Source organism: Typopeltis vanoorti, chromosome 15, assembly GCF_054136105.1.
Source record: "Typopeltis vanoorti isolate ZY-2024b chromosome 15, IOZ_Tvanoo_1.0, whole genome shotgun sequence".
In the NCBI taxonomy this organism is placed as follows: Eukaryota; Metazoa; Arthropoda; class Arachnida; order Uropygi; family Thelyphonidae; genus Typopeltis; species Typopeltis vanoorti.
The window spans coordinates 14,130,023-14,148,084 of record NC_143563.1 but is presented as its reverse complement, the minus strand read 5'-3'; the positions used below and the strand labels follow the sequence as shown (position 1 = coordinate 14,148,084).

Below are 18,062 nucleotides of genomic sequence, written 5' to 3'. Positions count from 1 at the left end.
AACACAATACTGTACGCGCAGAGGGATTCCGATGTAAGCATGTGTACTAATTGTTCCTTTGAATGTAATTCCTAGTATTGTTTGTTATAACTGTCCTGATGATGTCTTAAGATACTTAAGACAAAATATCTACATATTATTAAAATTTAATTACTGTTGTAAATAAATGTTGTTTATAGAAAACCCACACATACAGTTTGTGTAAGTATCCCAGAGATACTTACAAACAATCACACCATCACCCTTCTCAACAATATGGTATCTTAAAAACACTAACCCATAGAGCTAGAGCAATCTGTTCCAATGACATTGCTCTCACTGCTGAACTTTCTCACCTACGACACACCTTCTTAACCAATGGTTATAATCTCCATAAAATAGATAACATACTAAATGCTACCCAGAAATCCCCTCTATCTACCACAGAAGACTACAACAAAACCATCACCATCATCCCATACATTAAAGGCACATCTGAAAAGATATCTAGGATGCTTAAAAACACCAACTATGCACAGTATTTAAACCTTATATAAAATTAGCAACTCTCATCCGTTCACCTAAGGACAAATGCACTCTTTTATCACATCCAGGAGTCTAAGAAGTGCCCTGTTCTTGCCATCAAGCATACTACGGACAGACAGGAAGAACTGTGGACATCCGCCTCAGTGAACACAAAAAATATATCCGACACTTTTGCTATGGCAAGTCAGGTCTGGCAGACCATGCTTTGGATACCCTTGCACACAGGATCAATTGGAAAGAAACAAAAGTAATGCACAGAAGCTTCTACAAGTCAGAGAGGTTGTTCCTGGAATCAACAGAAGCCTTAAAACATACTCCAAACCTTAACAAGTATGGCTGTATAAATCTACCAAAGATTTGGGAGACAGTCATTTTAAGATCAAATTAACATTTATTACTTTTATTTTATTTCATTTTTTCAAACTTTCTAAGACTATTATTTGGACTACTATTTCAAAACTTTGAATTTTTTTTTATTTTTTATTTTTAACCTAGATGGCATCATATTAGGACTTTAGTCCTGTGTTGCACGCTGCAATTACTTTTACCCGACTGTTACACCGGCTTGTGGTTGTTTTGCATTTGTAACAAACTTTGTGTTGTGTGCTCTGAAGATGCTGGATATAATACCAGCGAAATATTAGCTTTTAAGTTAATAAATAGTTATTTTCTTAATCATCTGTGTTCATATCAAACCGTGAAATCTATTACAAACATACTGTTGTAAATGTGCGAATTTCTAGTTATGAATAATCCACAGGTTTGCACTAAATGATAGTCTCCCATGTTAAGTCTCTGACTCCATGGAGGTCAGATAATAATAATAATAATAATATGAGTAACATAACTTTCAAGAGAACCTTTTAAGGTATTCTGGATTTGGGAAGAATTGCATCCCACGTGCAATAGATACCTGATGTGCAATAATGTCAATGCTAATCAGATTTCATATCTTTACTTCATTTTATTTTTTATTGTAAATATATGCTAGTGTAACTCCTTCCAATTATGTTAAGCAAATTATAATAATAAACAAAAATCTGAAGGAATTTTACCTGCATCCCAGTGCAGTAAAATCATAGTAATTTGCAGCACAACGATCACATCTCTGTCCTTCAACTCCAGGTTTACAAAGACATTGACCTTGATTGTTACACTGAAGACTTCGAGAACCTGAGCATATAAAAACACAGAATTAGCACTACTCTATTGTGATATTATTAAATATAATTCTATAACCCTTTTGATACTAATAATTATTAATTTTGCAGGTGGGAAAACCTCTACTTTATTGTTCACTGGAGAAGTAACATGAACTATTGGAAGGTTTCTTGCATTTTAGCATCTGATGTCTGATGCTTCTGTCATGAAAGGATACACTGTATTTAAGAAAAACATCAGGCACAAGTTTGATCAAAATAATAAACAATATATGATTGTTGTTTTTTTTTTAAAAAAACTTGGTGAGATGATTTTAATTTTAAAATCACAATTATCTAAATATTGTAAAACTGTTTCCTTATCACCTGCATATGATGCTCTTCAAATGAAAAGATCAAATCTACAATATGATTTATGGCTTGACAATGAGCTTGTCCTGAAATCATCCAACTTGTAAAATAGCTAATTCTATCTACAATGTTCTTCAAATGATAAAATCATGTTTAAAATCCAATATATGGCTTGACCCTGTCATTCCCAAGAGCCCTAACAATCTATGAAATTATTTGAAGAAAAGCTTTGGCTAATGCAATTCCAAGCCCAAAATTATGAGTATGATAAGCTGGACAAGTAAACATGTCAACAAACAATGAAAACATAAAAAACAGATGGAAAGAATATCTCCATGAATTGCTGAATAAGACATAACCCTGCAACTCAAAATAATATACTAACTACTATTGAAGAAAATGATTCTGTAGAGTTACCACCAAGGCAAGAGCTTAACAATATAATATATTCACTCAGAAACAACAAATCCTCAGGAATATATAAAATCCCTGCAGAGTTACTGAAAGTAGGAGGAAAGAAACTTGAAGACCAAATATATTAATTGATTTTAACCATATGGAAGAAAGAGGAAATGCTAAAATAATGGAGAAAGAGTCTGATCTGCCTGATACATAATAGGAATGACAAAACAGTTTGTGGAAATTATAGGGATATCTCTCTGTACAATAGAGAAATATGTACAACATACAAAATATTTACCTCTATTCTGAACAACAGATTAAACTGATTTATGAAGAAGATAATTAGTGTCTACCAAAGAGGGGGAGATTTCAGGAAAGGCAAATCCACAACTGATCAGATACATACAGTTAAGCAATTATTAGAGAAAGTTTGAGAATTGGATATAAATATTCATCATATTTGACAGCATTAATAGAGGAAAATTATATGAGATTATGATACACTATATACTTTTTTTAAAGGTGGGAATTATACAGTATGGTGCAAAAAAAACTTGATTATTCTTAGAAGCTGGTCACATCCACAGTTCCATAGGTACTCTTTCTATACCAGCTGCTACCCCACTGAGATAAGATACCTTGCCAAGGTATCTCACATCTCATCTTCCAAGAACAGATCCAACAGCTCCTGTACTTTCAAAACCACCATCTGTATTTCCCTCAATGTATTCCTTCCTATTCTTTGTAAGAAGATTCTTAAAATGATTTATCCAGGCTGTCATAAGTATTAACCTCACTAGATGTAATTTACAACTTTATGTTCTCACATGTCTGAGTTGACCTATTATATCTTAATGAGTGGTTAATCTCAGAAACTCTGTTCTAACATTCTTCCTTACATTTTTGTACAATTTTTTTCATGTTCCTCTTAATAACTTGATATATTTTCTGATCCACCTGTCTTCCAGAACTAAGACAAGCTTTATATGCTGTGATATCATCCACTCCACTTTGTGTGTGTTATGTTCCATCGAGTAATTTTCGAATCCTGGTGATTCTATGAACATACACTCTCCATTCAGATCTGTCCCTGGCCATATTTTTCAGAATTTCCAGGTGCATTCCAGTTGCTTCTTTAACTCCATCCACCCATCTAATTCTTGGTCTTCCTCTTCCAAATATATCCAAAGTATGACAATTTTTGCTTGATGATCATAGTTTCAAGGGAGCAATCTGGCTTTATTCTGTCTATCACTGATTTACTGGTTTGCTTTGCAGTCCATGGTATTCTTAGTAAGCATCTCGAAACCCATAATTCAAATGCATTATTCTTCCTTCTTTCACTCTTTCTCAGGGTCCAACTTTCACATCCTTGCAGTATCACAGGGAATACCATTGCTTTCACGATTCTGATTTTTGTTGCAAGGCTAATATCTTAATCTTTAAAGATCTTGCTTAAATTTGTTTTTATTAATTTTGTTTAACAAATTTGTTAAACTTGCTTTCTTTCCGAGTAATAATCTTCTAACTTCTTCAGTACAAAACCCATCTTTATCAATTTGGGATCCTAGGAGTATAAAATTGTTAACTGCTTCCATTTTCTCCCTGTCTACTTCAAAATCATTAAGTTCACATGTTGCCATTACTTTTGTCTTTTTGAGGTTAAGTTTAAGGCCATATTTAGTACTTTCATCTTTAACTTTCATAATAAGTTCCTCCAAATTTTCTTTGCATTCTTCTAGCAAGGTGGTACATCTGCATACCTCAAATTATTAATATTTCTTCTGCCAATTTTAATTCCAACTGAAGACTCCTCCAGATCTGGCATTCTTAAAATATATTCACTGTACAAGTTAAACAGGTACAGAGATAAAATACATCCTTGTCACACCCCTTTACCTATTGTGAAATACTCAGTTTCTCCAAGAACTGTTCAAACAGTAGCTTCTTGTTCATAATAAAGATTTATCAGAAGGATAATGAAATGCTCTGGTACTCCCTTTGTTCTTAACATTCCACAGTTTCACATGATCTACAGAGCCAAAAGCTTTACTATAGTCAAGGAAACAAAGGTAGACATTCTTTTGTTATTCCTGTGCTCTTTCTATTATCCATCTCACATTGGTGATCTGATCTCTTGTTCCTCTGCCTTTTCAAAATCCTGCATGTTCATCTGGAATTTCTCTCTTCATGAATGGTTCCAGTCTTTTCTGAATGATCTTAAGTAAGACTTTACTTTACTTGCATGAGAAATCAGTACTACAGTTCTATAATTTTTGCACTCTCTTACATTACCTTCTTCAATAAAGATATATAAATAAATTTTTTCCATTCCCTAGGCCATGTAGTTGTGATCCAAATTTGCTGACATACAGCTATTAAAATTTTAACGCCTCTTCTCCCAGAGCTTTGAGCAGCTCCATAGGTATTCCATCCCCTCTTGGTGCTTTCTTACTGGATAGCTGTTGCAGTGCCCACCTCACTTCATTCTCCAGTGGTGCTGACTCCTGTGTATAATCCTGTTCTTCAAATTTCTCAGTAATTTTGGAGTCCTTTCTGTAAAGAGCTTCTGTATACTCTTTCCGTCTTTGTTTGATTCTGCAGCTTCTGTGAGATATCCTTTGTGTTTACTTTTCAATATTGTCACCTTGGTGCTGAACTTCCCTGTCGGTTTTTTTGATCTTTTTGAAAAGATCTCTTGTTTTTCTTTTCTTGTTTTGGCCTTCTATTTGTTGGTATTCCTGGTTAAAGTATTTTTCCTTATCTCTTCTGGCTTGCTGTTGAAACTCTTCATTCAAATGATATCTTCTTCTTCTTTTCAGCCATTTTTTTGATAAAACTGCTGGCCTCCTCCAATTCTTTCCACTTTTCTCTGTTCTTGGCAATGGTTGACCAAACGAGGACACAATTTGGAGTAAAGTAGATGACAAACAATATTACACAGGAACTGCATGCGTAAAAGAGACTATGGAAGAGATATAAGGAGCCAGGTGAAGAGCAGATGCATGAAGAATATAAGACACAGGCCAGGAGAGTGACTAGTATGGTAAGGAAGCCAAAACTGGAATATGAGAAGAGATTGGCCCTAAGATCCAAAGAAAATCCTAGGGAATTTTTTAGCTATGCGGCCAGTAGGAGGAGAAATGATTATGGAAGCATGACATTGTGGGATAAAAATGGGAATAGAGTGACTGATGCAGAGGACATAGTGGAGTTGTTCAATGAACATTGTATTGGAGTATTTCATCCTGGAGGAATAAATGTTAATACTAGAGGGATAGGGCAGGTTCGAGGTTTAGAGGTGCAGGAGAAGAGTGTGTGTCAAATACTGAGTACTCTGGATGTCAGTAAAGCTGTGGGACTGGATCGTATTTAACCATGACTTTTGAGAGAATGTGCTAAAGAACTGACAGCTCTGTTGACCTGGCATTTCAATGAAAGTCTGACTATGGGAGAGGTGCCCAGGGAATGGAAGGAAGGTAAGATAGTGCCATTGCATATGGGCAGTAGCAGACTGGAAGTGTCTAATTATAGGCCAGTTTGTGTGTCATCAATAGTTGTTAAGATCTTGGAGAAAGTAGTGAGGGACCGTGTACAGCATTGGGCAGATGAGGGTAATGTTATCTGTGTGAGTCAACATGGATTTGTTAAGGGGTGCTCTTGTTTTAGTAATATGCTAGCCTTTTATAATAAAGTTACAAGAGCAGCAGATGAGGGAAAGGCATATACTGCCATTTTCTTGGATTTAGCAAAGGCATTTGACAGGGTGCCACATGATAAGCTGATATGTAAGTTGCAGCACATGGGTTTGGATGTCAGGTTGGTCAACTGGATTCAGGATTAGCTGTCCGATAGGTATCAGAGAGTTGGATAGGGCAGTTTCAAGGAGGCAGACGGTTACAAGTGGGGTCCCACAGGGCTGAGTACTGGGACCTATATTGTTTAACCTTTAACCTTTATAGGCTTTATGTCAGTGGATTGCAGGGGGATATTCAGTTGTTTACAGATGATGTGAAGCTGGGAAGGGTTATTAGTAATAGTGCAGATGTGGTAGCCCTGCCAGAGGATTTGAATAAGCTAGACAGATGGGCAAATGAATGGGGGTCGGTTTAATGCAGCAAAATGTAAGGTCTTGCGGTTTGGAACACATCGATGGGATGCTGCATACTCTATTGGAGGAGCTATACTGGAGGAAGTAAGGGAGACAAGAGATCTGGGGTTGATGATTGATAGAAACCTGAAATTCAAGTAACATATTGTAAAGGTGGTGAAGGTAACACAGAGGATTGCTGCAATAATGAGAAGGATGCTAACCTGCAGAGATAAAAGCGTTATCATTTCATTGTATAAGACCCTGATCAGACCACACTTAGACTATTGTTCTCATATTTGGTCTCCAGGATTTGAAGGGGTTAAATTAACTGTGGAAAGGGCACAAAGGCAGATAACAAATATGGTTTCAGGACTGTACAATGTTAGTTATGAGGATCGGCTGAGGGAATGAGGACTGCAGAGTTTGGTGGATAGAAGAAGGAGAGGTGGTTACAGGGTTGACACTGGGGAGTTCTTTCGCTTGGTTGAACAGCAGGAAGAAGTGATGACAAGAGGCCATCCCTGGAAGTTACAAAAGGAAACTGTGAGCAAGAGGGTGAGGAGTGGTTTCTTTGCATGGAGGGTGGTTGAACCATGGAATACATTGCCTGATGGAGTGGTGAGAGCGAGAATGGTCAATGAGTTTAAGGAGTGGTATGATAGACTTTGTGTTTCCTAGGAGGGACCTCCCATAATGAGTCTTTCGACTGCATGGAGGCCTGAATAATAATAACTTTTCCCAACAAAATTTGACAGTTCATCGCTCCACTCAATTGCCATACTTCCTGCAAATTTTCTGTAGCCTTCATTTTCCTCCTTTCTAAGCAGTTTTGATGGCATCTTCTGTCAGCCATTTAGACTTTTTCTCCTTACAAACTGTTGGAATATTCTTCTTTGCTTCTGTTTTAATTATATTTTTAATCTCTTCCCATAGGTCATCGTTCTCTTTCACACAAATTAAATGTCAGTGGATTGCAGGGGGATATTCAGTTGTTTACAGATGATGTGAAGCTGGGAAGGGTTATTAGTATTGAATGTGTTGAATCTGTTCTGTATACTAATATTGTATTCAGCCGGTATGTTTCCAAGATCATATCTGATCAACATTTGCGTTGCTTTCAGTTTCCGTAATTTCACATGTATTGTAGCCACTAATAATTCATGGTCAGTTCCACAGTCTGCACCTGGAAAAGTTTCTTGACAGACTGAATTGCACTTCTCCATCTTCTTTGTCTAAGTATATAGTCAATTTGATTTCTGTATTGTCCTTCAGGTGACATCCACGTGTACAATCTCCATTTGTGCTGTTTAAAGCAGGTGTTAGTAACAAACAAGGAATTTTCTGCACAAAACTCAACTAGTCTCTTCTCTACAGTGTTATGAATACCTAAGCCAAAACAACCTGTTATTTCTTGTTCCTCGGTTTCTTCCACTTTTGCATTCCAATCTCTGATGAGTAGCCATAAATCTTGCTTTGGTGTTGCATCTATCACTTCTTGTAACTTGCCATAAAATTCTTCCAAGTCCACTTCTGGTGCCTCTGTAGTGGGTGCATAAACCTGTATGATGGTCATATTCATTGGATGTCCACTGACTCTGAGAGAAATGATTCTGTCACTCACTGGATTATAACCTAATAGATACTTAGCCATCTTTTTCCTGAATAAGAAAGATACTCCATTTTTACGACTTGTCTCATGTCTTGAGTAATACACCATATAGTTCCCTGACTGAAAATGGCTCATTCCTGTCCATCTAAGTTCACTTATTCCCAATTTATCCAGCTTCTTGAGCTCCATTTCCATCTTTATTATTTCCAGCTTACCTTGGTTCATACTTCTAACATTCCAAGTTCCAATGTTGTAGATTTTTGTGAAACAGGGAGTCTCCCTTTGTCAACCAGCAACATCCTTGACCAAGCTTCCTTCCAGGTTTGACCTTGGACATGTCATAAAAACTAGTTCTACTTGTGGAAGCTCTCTGTTCTTCTCCAGTTGTATGTTGGATGCCTTCAGGCCCAAGGATCTTAGCATCCAGCACCATATCATACTTTCTCATTTTTGGTATGTTCATAGAATGTTCGTGGCAAGGTACAGAGGTGGTTTGCCATTGCCTTCCTCTGGAATATTTTTTGACTTTCCAGTCTAGATCTGCACTGTTCCATGAAAACTCCACTCCACTTTACTGTGATTCAAATTCCTTTCAAAACCAAGTGTCTCCTTAATTGCCTTGTGAACAATTCTTTAATATGATTATAGATTTAGTGCTCCAGTCCTCATGTGCATTCATTCTCTGAATGATCCTACTTTTACACAATCCTCTAAAACTTCTTGTCTTGAAAAAAGCTGATCATATATATTATGTCCGCGCGGTTAGCCTAGTGGATTAGCACTTTGCAACCATATGCCTGGGGAAGGAGTGTCCTAGGTTCGATTCCCGTCGGAGACGTGAGGAGCTCAAGGATCTTCCTCAGCCATAGCCAAGTTAGCCGGTCTTGGGCGTGGACACTAGGGTTTTTTCCGCCAGTTTATATGGGGTTTTTCATCCCGCAAGCAGGCAAACCGGCCCCGTGAACACACAGGTTACAGTCAAAAAAATACTTATGGCAAGGAAGGCAACGGGAAACCACCTTGCTCATAATCATCTCCCTACTATAGTAGCATATATAGCTACCCTCCCCTGGCCGTATGGCAGAAGGGAACAGATAGATAGAGATATATATTATAGTTCATCTAGTCTGATGTCATGTCATCATTCTGCTCATTTCTCCTTTACACTTTTCCTAATTAAACTGGTATCCATTATATTTACCCATGATGTCAACCTATTTAAATTATTCTCCAAGCTCTCTACATCACCTTGATTAACTATTACCCTACCCAATTTTGCATCTTCAACAAACAATTTCATATTTTCCTTCAAATCATTTTTTATAATTGTTTATGTACAAATTAAACAGTAGTGGTCCAAGCACAAAGCCTTGCAACACACTGCTAATTCACCAGCTTTCTCCTTTAATTCTCTATATACTGCTATTTTTTTTTATCTGTTCATCAGTCACCCTTGTATCCATATAACTTCACATCCATCCCCAATTGTTTAAATTAGTGTAACAGAGCTCCATGTAGCATCATATCAATGCCTTTGCAAAATCAAGCAGTTTCATCATGTAGCCATTCCCTTTATCCAACTCAGCTGTTACTCTGCTACAAAATTGTTAGTAAATTACCAAGAGGCATGACTTATCCTTCAAAACTAGCAATTTACTTGATGGTCCCAAATTCAAAAATATTTTTTCAATTGAGGAGGGTAATAGATAAAGGGTAATGGAGAAAATTAAACTGAATAGTATTTGACCTGAGCTACTCTATGAAATCTATCAATAATAAAATATCTAATATGTTTCAAAACTGAACCAAATTTCAACTGGACTGACATGAGATATTCAAATGTTTGCTGCTGATGATGATGCGAAGTTAGACAGTTATATATGAAGTGATACTGACTTAGCCCCTTCAGGAAACAGACTTTTAGCTTGGACAGATGATGCAAAGTATTGACCCATACAAGTAACTAAGGCAACATAACTGTTCCACAGTAACAATAACTGAGGTAAGTAGGGTGCAATGTAAGTGATACTAAAGCTATATACAGAGCGCTGCTGCTATGATAACGCATACACTAATAAGTAAAGATAAGGAGGTGGTTGTACCACTGTACAAGGCCTTGATGATATGTAAGACCTGCTGTCTAAAAAATTGGTTACCTGATTTCCTCTGCAATGAAGAAACTGCAGAAGGTCTGGACACAAGTAAAAATATCCAGACTTCATATAATGTTGGCTATGGGGTAACACTGACCAAATGTAAATTGCAAAATATAGTGAAGAGGCAGTAATGAGGTGATATGATTGAGATATAGGAATTTTACAGAATTATTATGCATACAGTTGAACACTATAATGGAGAACATTCCAGAAGTTGTGTAAAGAGAGAAGTGATGAGTGGATCTTTTACATGGAGAGTGATGGGTAAGTGGAATGCATTTCTGGAATGCTGTGAAAGCTAGAAGCATAAATGAGTTTAAGACAATATGATATATATTTCACTCACTAATGAGACCAACATGATGTTTCTGTTGTCTTCATGACATTCAGCCATAATAATAATAATAATAAAGAAACACTGTAATAAACATTTTAAATATTCAAAATTTTTACTACTAAATTACACATGAGCTAAAATAACTTAGTCTCAAAGATTTTTGACAATATATTTTTAATTAAGAGCAGTAAGATAAAGGACAATGGAAAACAAAACAGTATTTGACTTGAGCTGTTCCATTGAAACCCTTCCTAATAAAATAACTGATACATTTCAAAACCAAACGGAAGCAACTTCTCCAACCACAACTACCATGACGAGCCAAGATTAGTACAAACTATAAAGCAGCTTATGATAATCTTCGGTAAACAGGTACTGAGAAGGCCTAAAAATATGCAAGGTTTTGCCTCCTATTTTCACATCTCTCTCTCTCTCTCTCTCTCTCTCTTAATGTCCTTAATCTGGCAGTGAATCTAAAAGATTGTCTGATTTACTATTATGATATTATAGTGGGTATGCTTAGTGTGCAAATAACAATTGTTATTTCATCTTACCTACAGAGTCACAGTTGCAAGGAACACATCTTTCATCATCACGTTGATAGAAATTCTCTCTACACCTTTCACAGTTTGGTCCATCAGTGTTGTCAATGCAATCAGTACAATGGCCTCCATGGCTAGTTTGTTCCCACAGTTCTTTATCAAAGAAACATTTATTGGAACGTCCATTACAGTTGCATGCTAAAAAAATCCATAAATCAGAGTATTAATTTTGGTCTTCTAATGAGAGCTTTAATTTAAATGAAATAATAAAAGTTAAATCAATGGGGAGTTACTAGGATATCATCAATGATTAGCTCCCCATGTCCCATGTAAGGAGGAATAAAAAAAAAAACCATTCAAGTCTTTATTATTATTATTATTATTCAGGCCTCCATGGAGTCAAAAGACTCATCGTGGGATGTCTTTCTACAACTATTGCAACAGATCCTAGTGGGTTTGATCTAATTCAGAGATAAAACATCTTTTTGATTGTAAATTTGCTATTAGATATGTTAGCATTAAAAATTTTTTATTAATTTATTTAAATACTATAATTTACATTTTTTTGGATGACCATGTACCTCTTACCAAAATTGAAAGGAAAATAGGGAGAGGGTTGGAATAGTTTGGAATGACATTCAAGGCAACTAAAGCAATGATCACAGTATGTTATATTGATATGTCTGTTTTACAGAAAGCATGCCCAAGTTTAAGGGAGGTTAAAAAAAACTGCCAACTCCAAATGAGAAGTTAATAATCCAACTTTAGTTGAAAAGCTCTTATAAATGTTCCTCTTCTATTAACACCACTACAATGGAATTCAAACTCAGATAAAGACCTCAGATCCTGCTGTTGCCAACTGTGTTAAGTAAGCACTTGGAGGTTTATAAGTATGCAATATCTTTGCTTTTTCTATCTTTTCCCCACTTACTCCACTCAACTCTATTTCTGTGTTCAAGACAATGCTTATCTCCAAATAAAGTCCTCCATTCCTAGGCATACCACTGTTTTTCTTTTATCCCTATTAGTTCAGTGTATCTGTATCATTTGTCAAGATAATATAATGAACCTAATATTGGAGTTTGTCCTTGCCTATAATCAGAGAAAAATCCTGATCACAAGGACCAAAAGCTGAGAGGACAGATCAAAAACTCTTGAAAAACCCAGTAAGTAATCAAGGAACTAAAGAAAAGCATTTTTCATGAGCCCAAAAAATCCAAGTTCAATTAATTTATTTATTTATCATATAATGTCAATTTGTTTCAACATTTTTATGCAAAAACAAATATTAACTATACAAATTACTGATTATTACTTTTAATGACTATCTATTCTTATCTGAACATAAAAATCAATGAGATTACTCATGAACTGCTGCAAAGCAACTACCAAATAAATACTATATGTGGGAAGGCCAAGAGCAAAGTAATCAGTTGATATTCCTCTTAAAGAGATGGAAGTTGTAGTCTTGGGGGAAATACTTAATAAGGTAAACTCTCTCTCGGATCTCCTCATATCTGAGGACTTGTGACCTTCCTGATAACGCTTCACCATTTCTCTCTTTCTTTCTCTCTCTCTCTCTCTCTCTCTCTCTCTCTCTCTCTCTCTCTCTCTCTCTCTCTCCAGTGCCTCTCTTATTGCTTGTTCTAGTTTAAGTTCAGTGATTCTTGATATTTGGTCAATCCACCTGTTGGGGAGTTTTCCTCTTTAATAAAGAATACATTAGACAGATAACTGGAAACAGCTGGTTTGGTGAGTAACCAGTGCAACTGTAAAAAGATATTGGACAGCTGTTGCACATGCAACTACAGAAATGGAGGAGAAATTTCAATTGCATGTCCATAGTGGCTGGAGACAAAAACTCCAGCTTCATTCATAGCCTACACTGAAGGCTGCAATACTTGCAAAACAATCATTAACAAGGCTAATTCTGGCTTTCAAAGGTCTAGATGAAGGATAATGGCAGTTGTGCCTTCTGGTCTGTTGCAAAAGTTGATGGGCACAATTTCTGTCCATCTGTTCTCCCATTTCTGTCTAACCTGGATGGCAGTACTGCAGCATCAACCTAAAGATAATACTGACCTCGTGGCATCATTCTTCTCATCCAACGCTGACATATATGACCAAGGCAAATCACCTTTACCTGGAACACTGCATTTCATGCTTCCTGTGACATTCCATCAAAAAGACTTTGGAAGAAGAATTTGCTGACCTGGATGGCAGAGTGGTTAGCATATCCGCTCTCCAGGCAAAAGGTTGTGGGTTCAAATCCTGCATGGGTTTGTGATTGTCTGTGAAAATACTAGTTATGGTGGACAGTAGATGGCATTTGTGTAGATGATGCAGTTCACTGCAGTTGGTGGATTGAGTGGTGGAGATGGAGAGTTGTAGAGTAGGTGCCCTCCCTCGATAAGTCCTTGGACTCCTTGGACTCATGTGATGATAATAATAATAATAATAATAATAATAATAATAATAATAATAATAATAAAGAATCTTGAAAAACCTGAATAACAAAAAAGCTTCTGGTTCTGATGGAATTCCACCAACTGTGCTCAAGAGATATGCTCCTGAACTAATACTTGTTCTCTATCAACTCCACATATACTATATACGAGCAGTTACAAAAAAAAAAAAAAAACAGACAATAAGTATCTATCACCAAACTATTGACCTGTTCTCTAAAGTAATGCAGATGGTCATGAACAATTCAACTTCTCCAACATCTAGAGAAGAGTCAATTAATCAGTGACCACCAACAGAGATTCTGTCAATCAAGAGACACAGCAGATTTCCCTGCATACATATACCATATGTATGCAGGGAAATCTGCTGTGAAATATTTGTTGAAAGTCTCTGGAATATGTGTGATTTACTGTTATACTCAGAGTCAGATTTATGCATAAGTTAGATAAGCTACACTTTAGGACTTTGTGGCCTCTGCCTCAATATAGATAACCTAAAATTTATTCTGTAGATGGACTTCTTAAAAGTTATAGCTGGTTCACAGCCTTAAACATGGCCCTACTTTTACTCAACATTTCTAAGGCATTTGACAGGGTTTGGTGCAAAGGTCTTCTCAGTAAACTGGCATCTTATGATTGGCCTTCTTTCCTTTGTAATTGGATTACCAGTTTTCTCATAGGTCGCTTACTGTGTGTAGTGGAGAGTAACCTCTAGTTAGATTTTTTTTAACTAATGTAGGTGCTCCTCAAAGCTCTGTTATTTCACTTGCCCTCTTCATAGATATAATTGACATTCCTTTACTAACCTAAAATACCATCTATTGTTTTGCTGATGAAAGCACTCTCCATGCATCCTACTTACTTATATGACAAAACTTGCAGTGCACAAACATCTCAAGCTTCAAAGTCATCTACAGTAAGTGACCTAAACACTGATCTCCACACTATTATTTAATGGGGATAACAATCTAGTCCCTTTCAATGCTTCACAAGAAAAGATCTCAGTTCTTCTCCCTTTTTCTCTGATAATGCCAACTTTAGTAAAGCCAGATCTCTCTTCTAATGCCTAACTTTATTCTCAACTTCCAAAAAATTTGGCATCCTTCTTCACTCAAGACATCTAATGACTCTGTGCAAATCCCAAATCCATTAAACCTTGGAATACTGCTCTAGTATATTGGATGGTGCACCATAGTCTTCTCAAAAATTCATGATGCTCTTCAGAAGAAGATAATTCAGTTGACTGATGACCAACCTACCCTCTCTCTCTCTCTCTCTCCTGCAGACTCTTTGAACTGTCTAATAGATGGTCAGCTTTCATATGATCGACAGATATTCGTATGGGACTGTTCATCAGAACTGGCATCCTTCATGTCCCTAATTTCTGCTAAACCTGCAATATCACAAACAACTGCTGCCCAACATTCTTTAAAGCTGAACTAATAACTCATCAAACGTGATATTTTCATCTATAAGCCTTCGGGCCCCACGTGTGTGGAAGTGATATAAAAAAAAAATAACTTAAATGGGAGGAGGAATTTATAGAGGCAACTCTTTTCCAAGCATTCATTACTACAGTTGTATCATTCAAACTGCTTTTGATCAAATATGAAATACAGGTGCTTATATAGCTGCTTACATTGTTTAAGTCTTCCAATAGATGGAAGAACAATGAGACATAAAAGACTCAAGTTTGAATCTTTTCATGATGAAAGGAACTTATATGGACATCAACTGAGGTGAGTTGGTCAATTTCATATGGATGTAGCATGGTTTTTCTCTCCTGGAATCCTTGGTTTTTCATTCCATACAGGCAATTCAGCCAGAGGAAAGTACAATTAAAAATACCAGTAGGAAGTGGTAGATGGGTTAGATGGTAGGCAGTGATGTAGCATGTAGATGAAGGATTAAGCAGTGTAGACAGTAGGTTGTATGGTGTAGAGTGTCCTCCTGCAAAAATAATATAACAGGTGCCTGTATAGCCTGTGAAAATGTGTTTTCATCATACTAGGCTGCCCAAAGAAAGACAGTATAGATCAATTCTGGTCATCAATTAAAAAACTTTTTTCTGTGTTTTTCTTCAGCCAATTCCTGAGTTAGTGAATGTTCAGAATGGCAAGTAGGGTTTTTGTCTTTGTGAAACTTGGGTTTTTAACTCTCATCTCAAAACTCAACTGCATTCACAATATTTATAAACAATAATACAAATGTTAGGGTTAGGCCCACAAGATGGAATAGTTGTGTCATCCCTCCCTCTGTGTGTGTTGAAAAGATCTCATTTACTGATAGCCTGAACATGCTATCAGTAAAAGTTGAAAGTTTATTTTTTCCCTTGGTTAGAGTATAATAAAATTAGTTTAATCCTTTATCCAAGTGTGAGCAAACAAAGTTTGCACCTGAAAGTATCTTCAGGACTGGGGTAAGGTGGTACAACACCAGAGCAACTCATTGCAAAGGTGGAGCAGGTTACCAACAATCCTATCTTAGTATCTCTTATAATGCAAAACACATCTACTTGCGGATATGTCTAATGTTATGCATCAAGGGAAGGGCCACTACCCAGACCAGTTTCGACCTTTACTGAGGTCTCTTCAGTGGGAGCCAGGCCCAAGTGGAGACAAGTGGAGATACCAGGCAGAAGCATTAGCAGGTCATCTCTACCTATAGGAGTTGCCAAATGGTGTGCCACCCTTTTTAAATAAATTACTCTGGATTTAGAGAAAGATGTTGAAAGTTTATTTTTTCACTTGGTTAGAGTATAATAAAATTAGTTTAATCCTTTATCCAAGTGTGAGCAAACAAAGTTTGCACCTGAAAGTATCTTCAGGACTGGTGTATGTGTTTTGCATTATAGGAGATACTAAGATAGGAGTGTTGGTATCTTGCTCCACCTTTGCAACGAGTTGCCCTGGTGTTGTACCACCTTACCCCAGTCCTGAAAATACTTTCAGGCACAAACTTTGTTTGCTCACACTTGGATAAAGGATTAAACTAATTTTATTATACTATCAGTAAAAGCATGAAGGATGGTTGCCCACCTCTTCAAAAAGTTTAATTTGGGCTAAAGAAAGTCTTCCTACTCTCTTTTGGAAATAAAAGACATTAGATGATTTAATTATCTTTAAAAAAAACAACAAAACATCCCATATGCAAGAGCCGAGTTTCATGGGCTTCAGTACTCAAAGGAAGAAAGCAGATTAGCTGCAATTTTATTATTCTATTATTATTATCATCAAGATTCCATACTGTGTAGGCATACAGGTGAGCACATGCTGATATCACTGCTCCCATTTTATAGTAGCTTTAACTCCTGCTTTTAATTTGAAAGTGTTGCAAGGTAATTCTACTTGCCATGCCAAAGACAGAGATGTACAATTCATTAAAACTGGCTAAGTAGAAACCAAATTTTGTGTGCTGAAAGTCATAGACAGAGCAGAATGTGATCACCAACAAGCGAAGAACAAAGGACATCACCATTTCAAGTGTCACGCTGCAATTGCTCAAGGGAAGAAAGTCCAAAGATAACTGAGACATCAAAGATCACTGGGCATAATGTCCTGTAACAGTTGCAATAAGCTGTTAAGCACAAAAGGTGGGGGGGGTCCCATTGCTCTGGCTGTGGTCAAAGACTAAACTACCAGTGCTCCAGGATCTCTGAAACAGAGATCCTGGTGGAAATCAAAGGGAGCTGTATAACGTACTGAAGCACTGTCCCACAATGCCATGAGAAAATGAAGAACAGACACCAAATAAAAGCAATGATGTACAGCAAGGTAAGTAAACCCTTCCTAAACCTAAGATTACCAACAACTTAAATTCATTCAAATTGATGGTTAAAGACTTGCTAAATACTCACATGGAACAAATTAACAAAAAATTTTGAGGAGTACAAACATTACATACAAGGTATTAGCGCTGTTGCACAAACTGAATGAGAATTCAGCAATGGGAACTGATGGAATATCAGCATGGGTGCTAAAAAATGTTTAGCTGAACTGGCTATTCCTTTGACCAGGCTATATAATTTGAGTCTCAGAAAAGGAAGGATTCCACAGGAATAGAAAGAATGTATGGTAATCCCATTGTCCAAGGGCTGTGCAAAGACCGGTATCCAGCTATCGACCAATCAGTATCTCAGGAGTAGTGGTGAAGATTTTGGAAAAATTGGTTAGGGGCTCGCATTCAGAAATGACATTAAATCTCTATTTTGATTAATAATTCATGTTTTAGCAAATTGTTTGCATTCTATAAAAATGTTACCAGCAGCTGTCCATTCCCCTTGTCTAGGATACACCATGATACTTTTGGATTTTGCTAAGGCTTTTGACAGACTTGGAAGACTGTTGCATAAATTGAAGAATATGGGTTTGGATTATAAAATATTAGCATGGATAAGAGGATGGCTGACTGACAGATATCAAA

The 18,062-nt window shown here is 36.6% G+C and overlaps 1 protein-coding gene across 1 annotated transcript in view; it reads right to left on the bottom strand.

Annotated features, from left to right (window-relative positions):
* LanB2 (laminin subunit gamma-1) overlaps positions 1-18,062 on the bottom strand; it is a 403,913-nt gene that overhangs the window by 304,446 nt on the left and 81,405 nt on the right. The window contains exons 5-6 of the mRNA XM_090405827.1: positions 11,188-11,373; positions 1,581-1,698 (exon numbers count right to left, since the gene is read on the bottom strand). Of these exons, the coding sequence (XP_090261953.1) occupies positions 1,581-1,698; positions 11,188-11,373 (304 nt within the window). The remainder of the gene's footprint in view (positions 1-1,580; positions 1,699-11,187; positions 11,374-18,062) is intronic.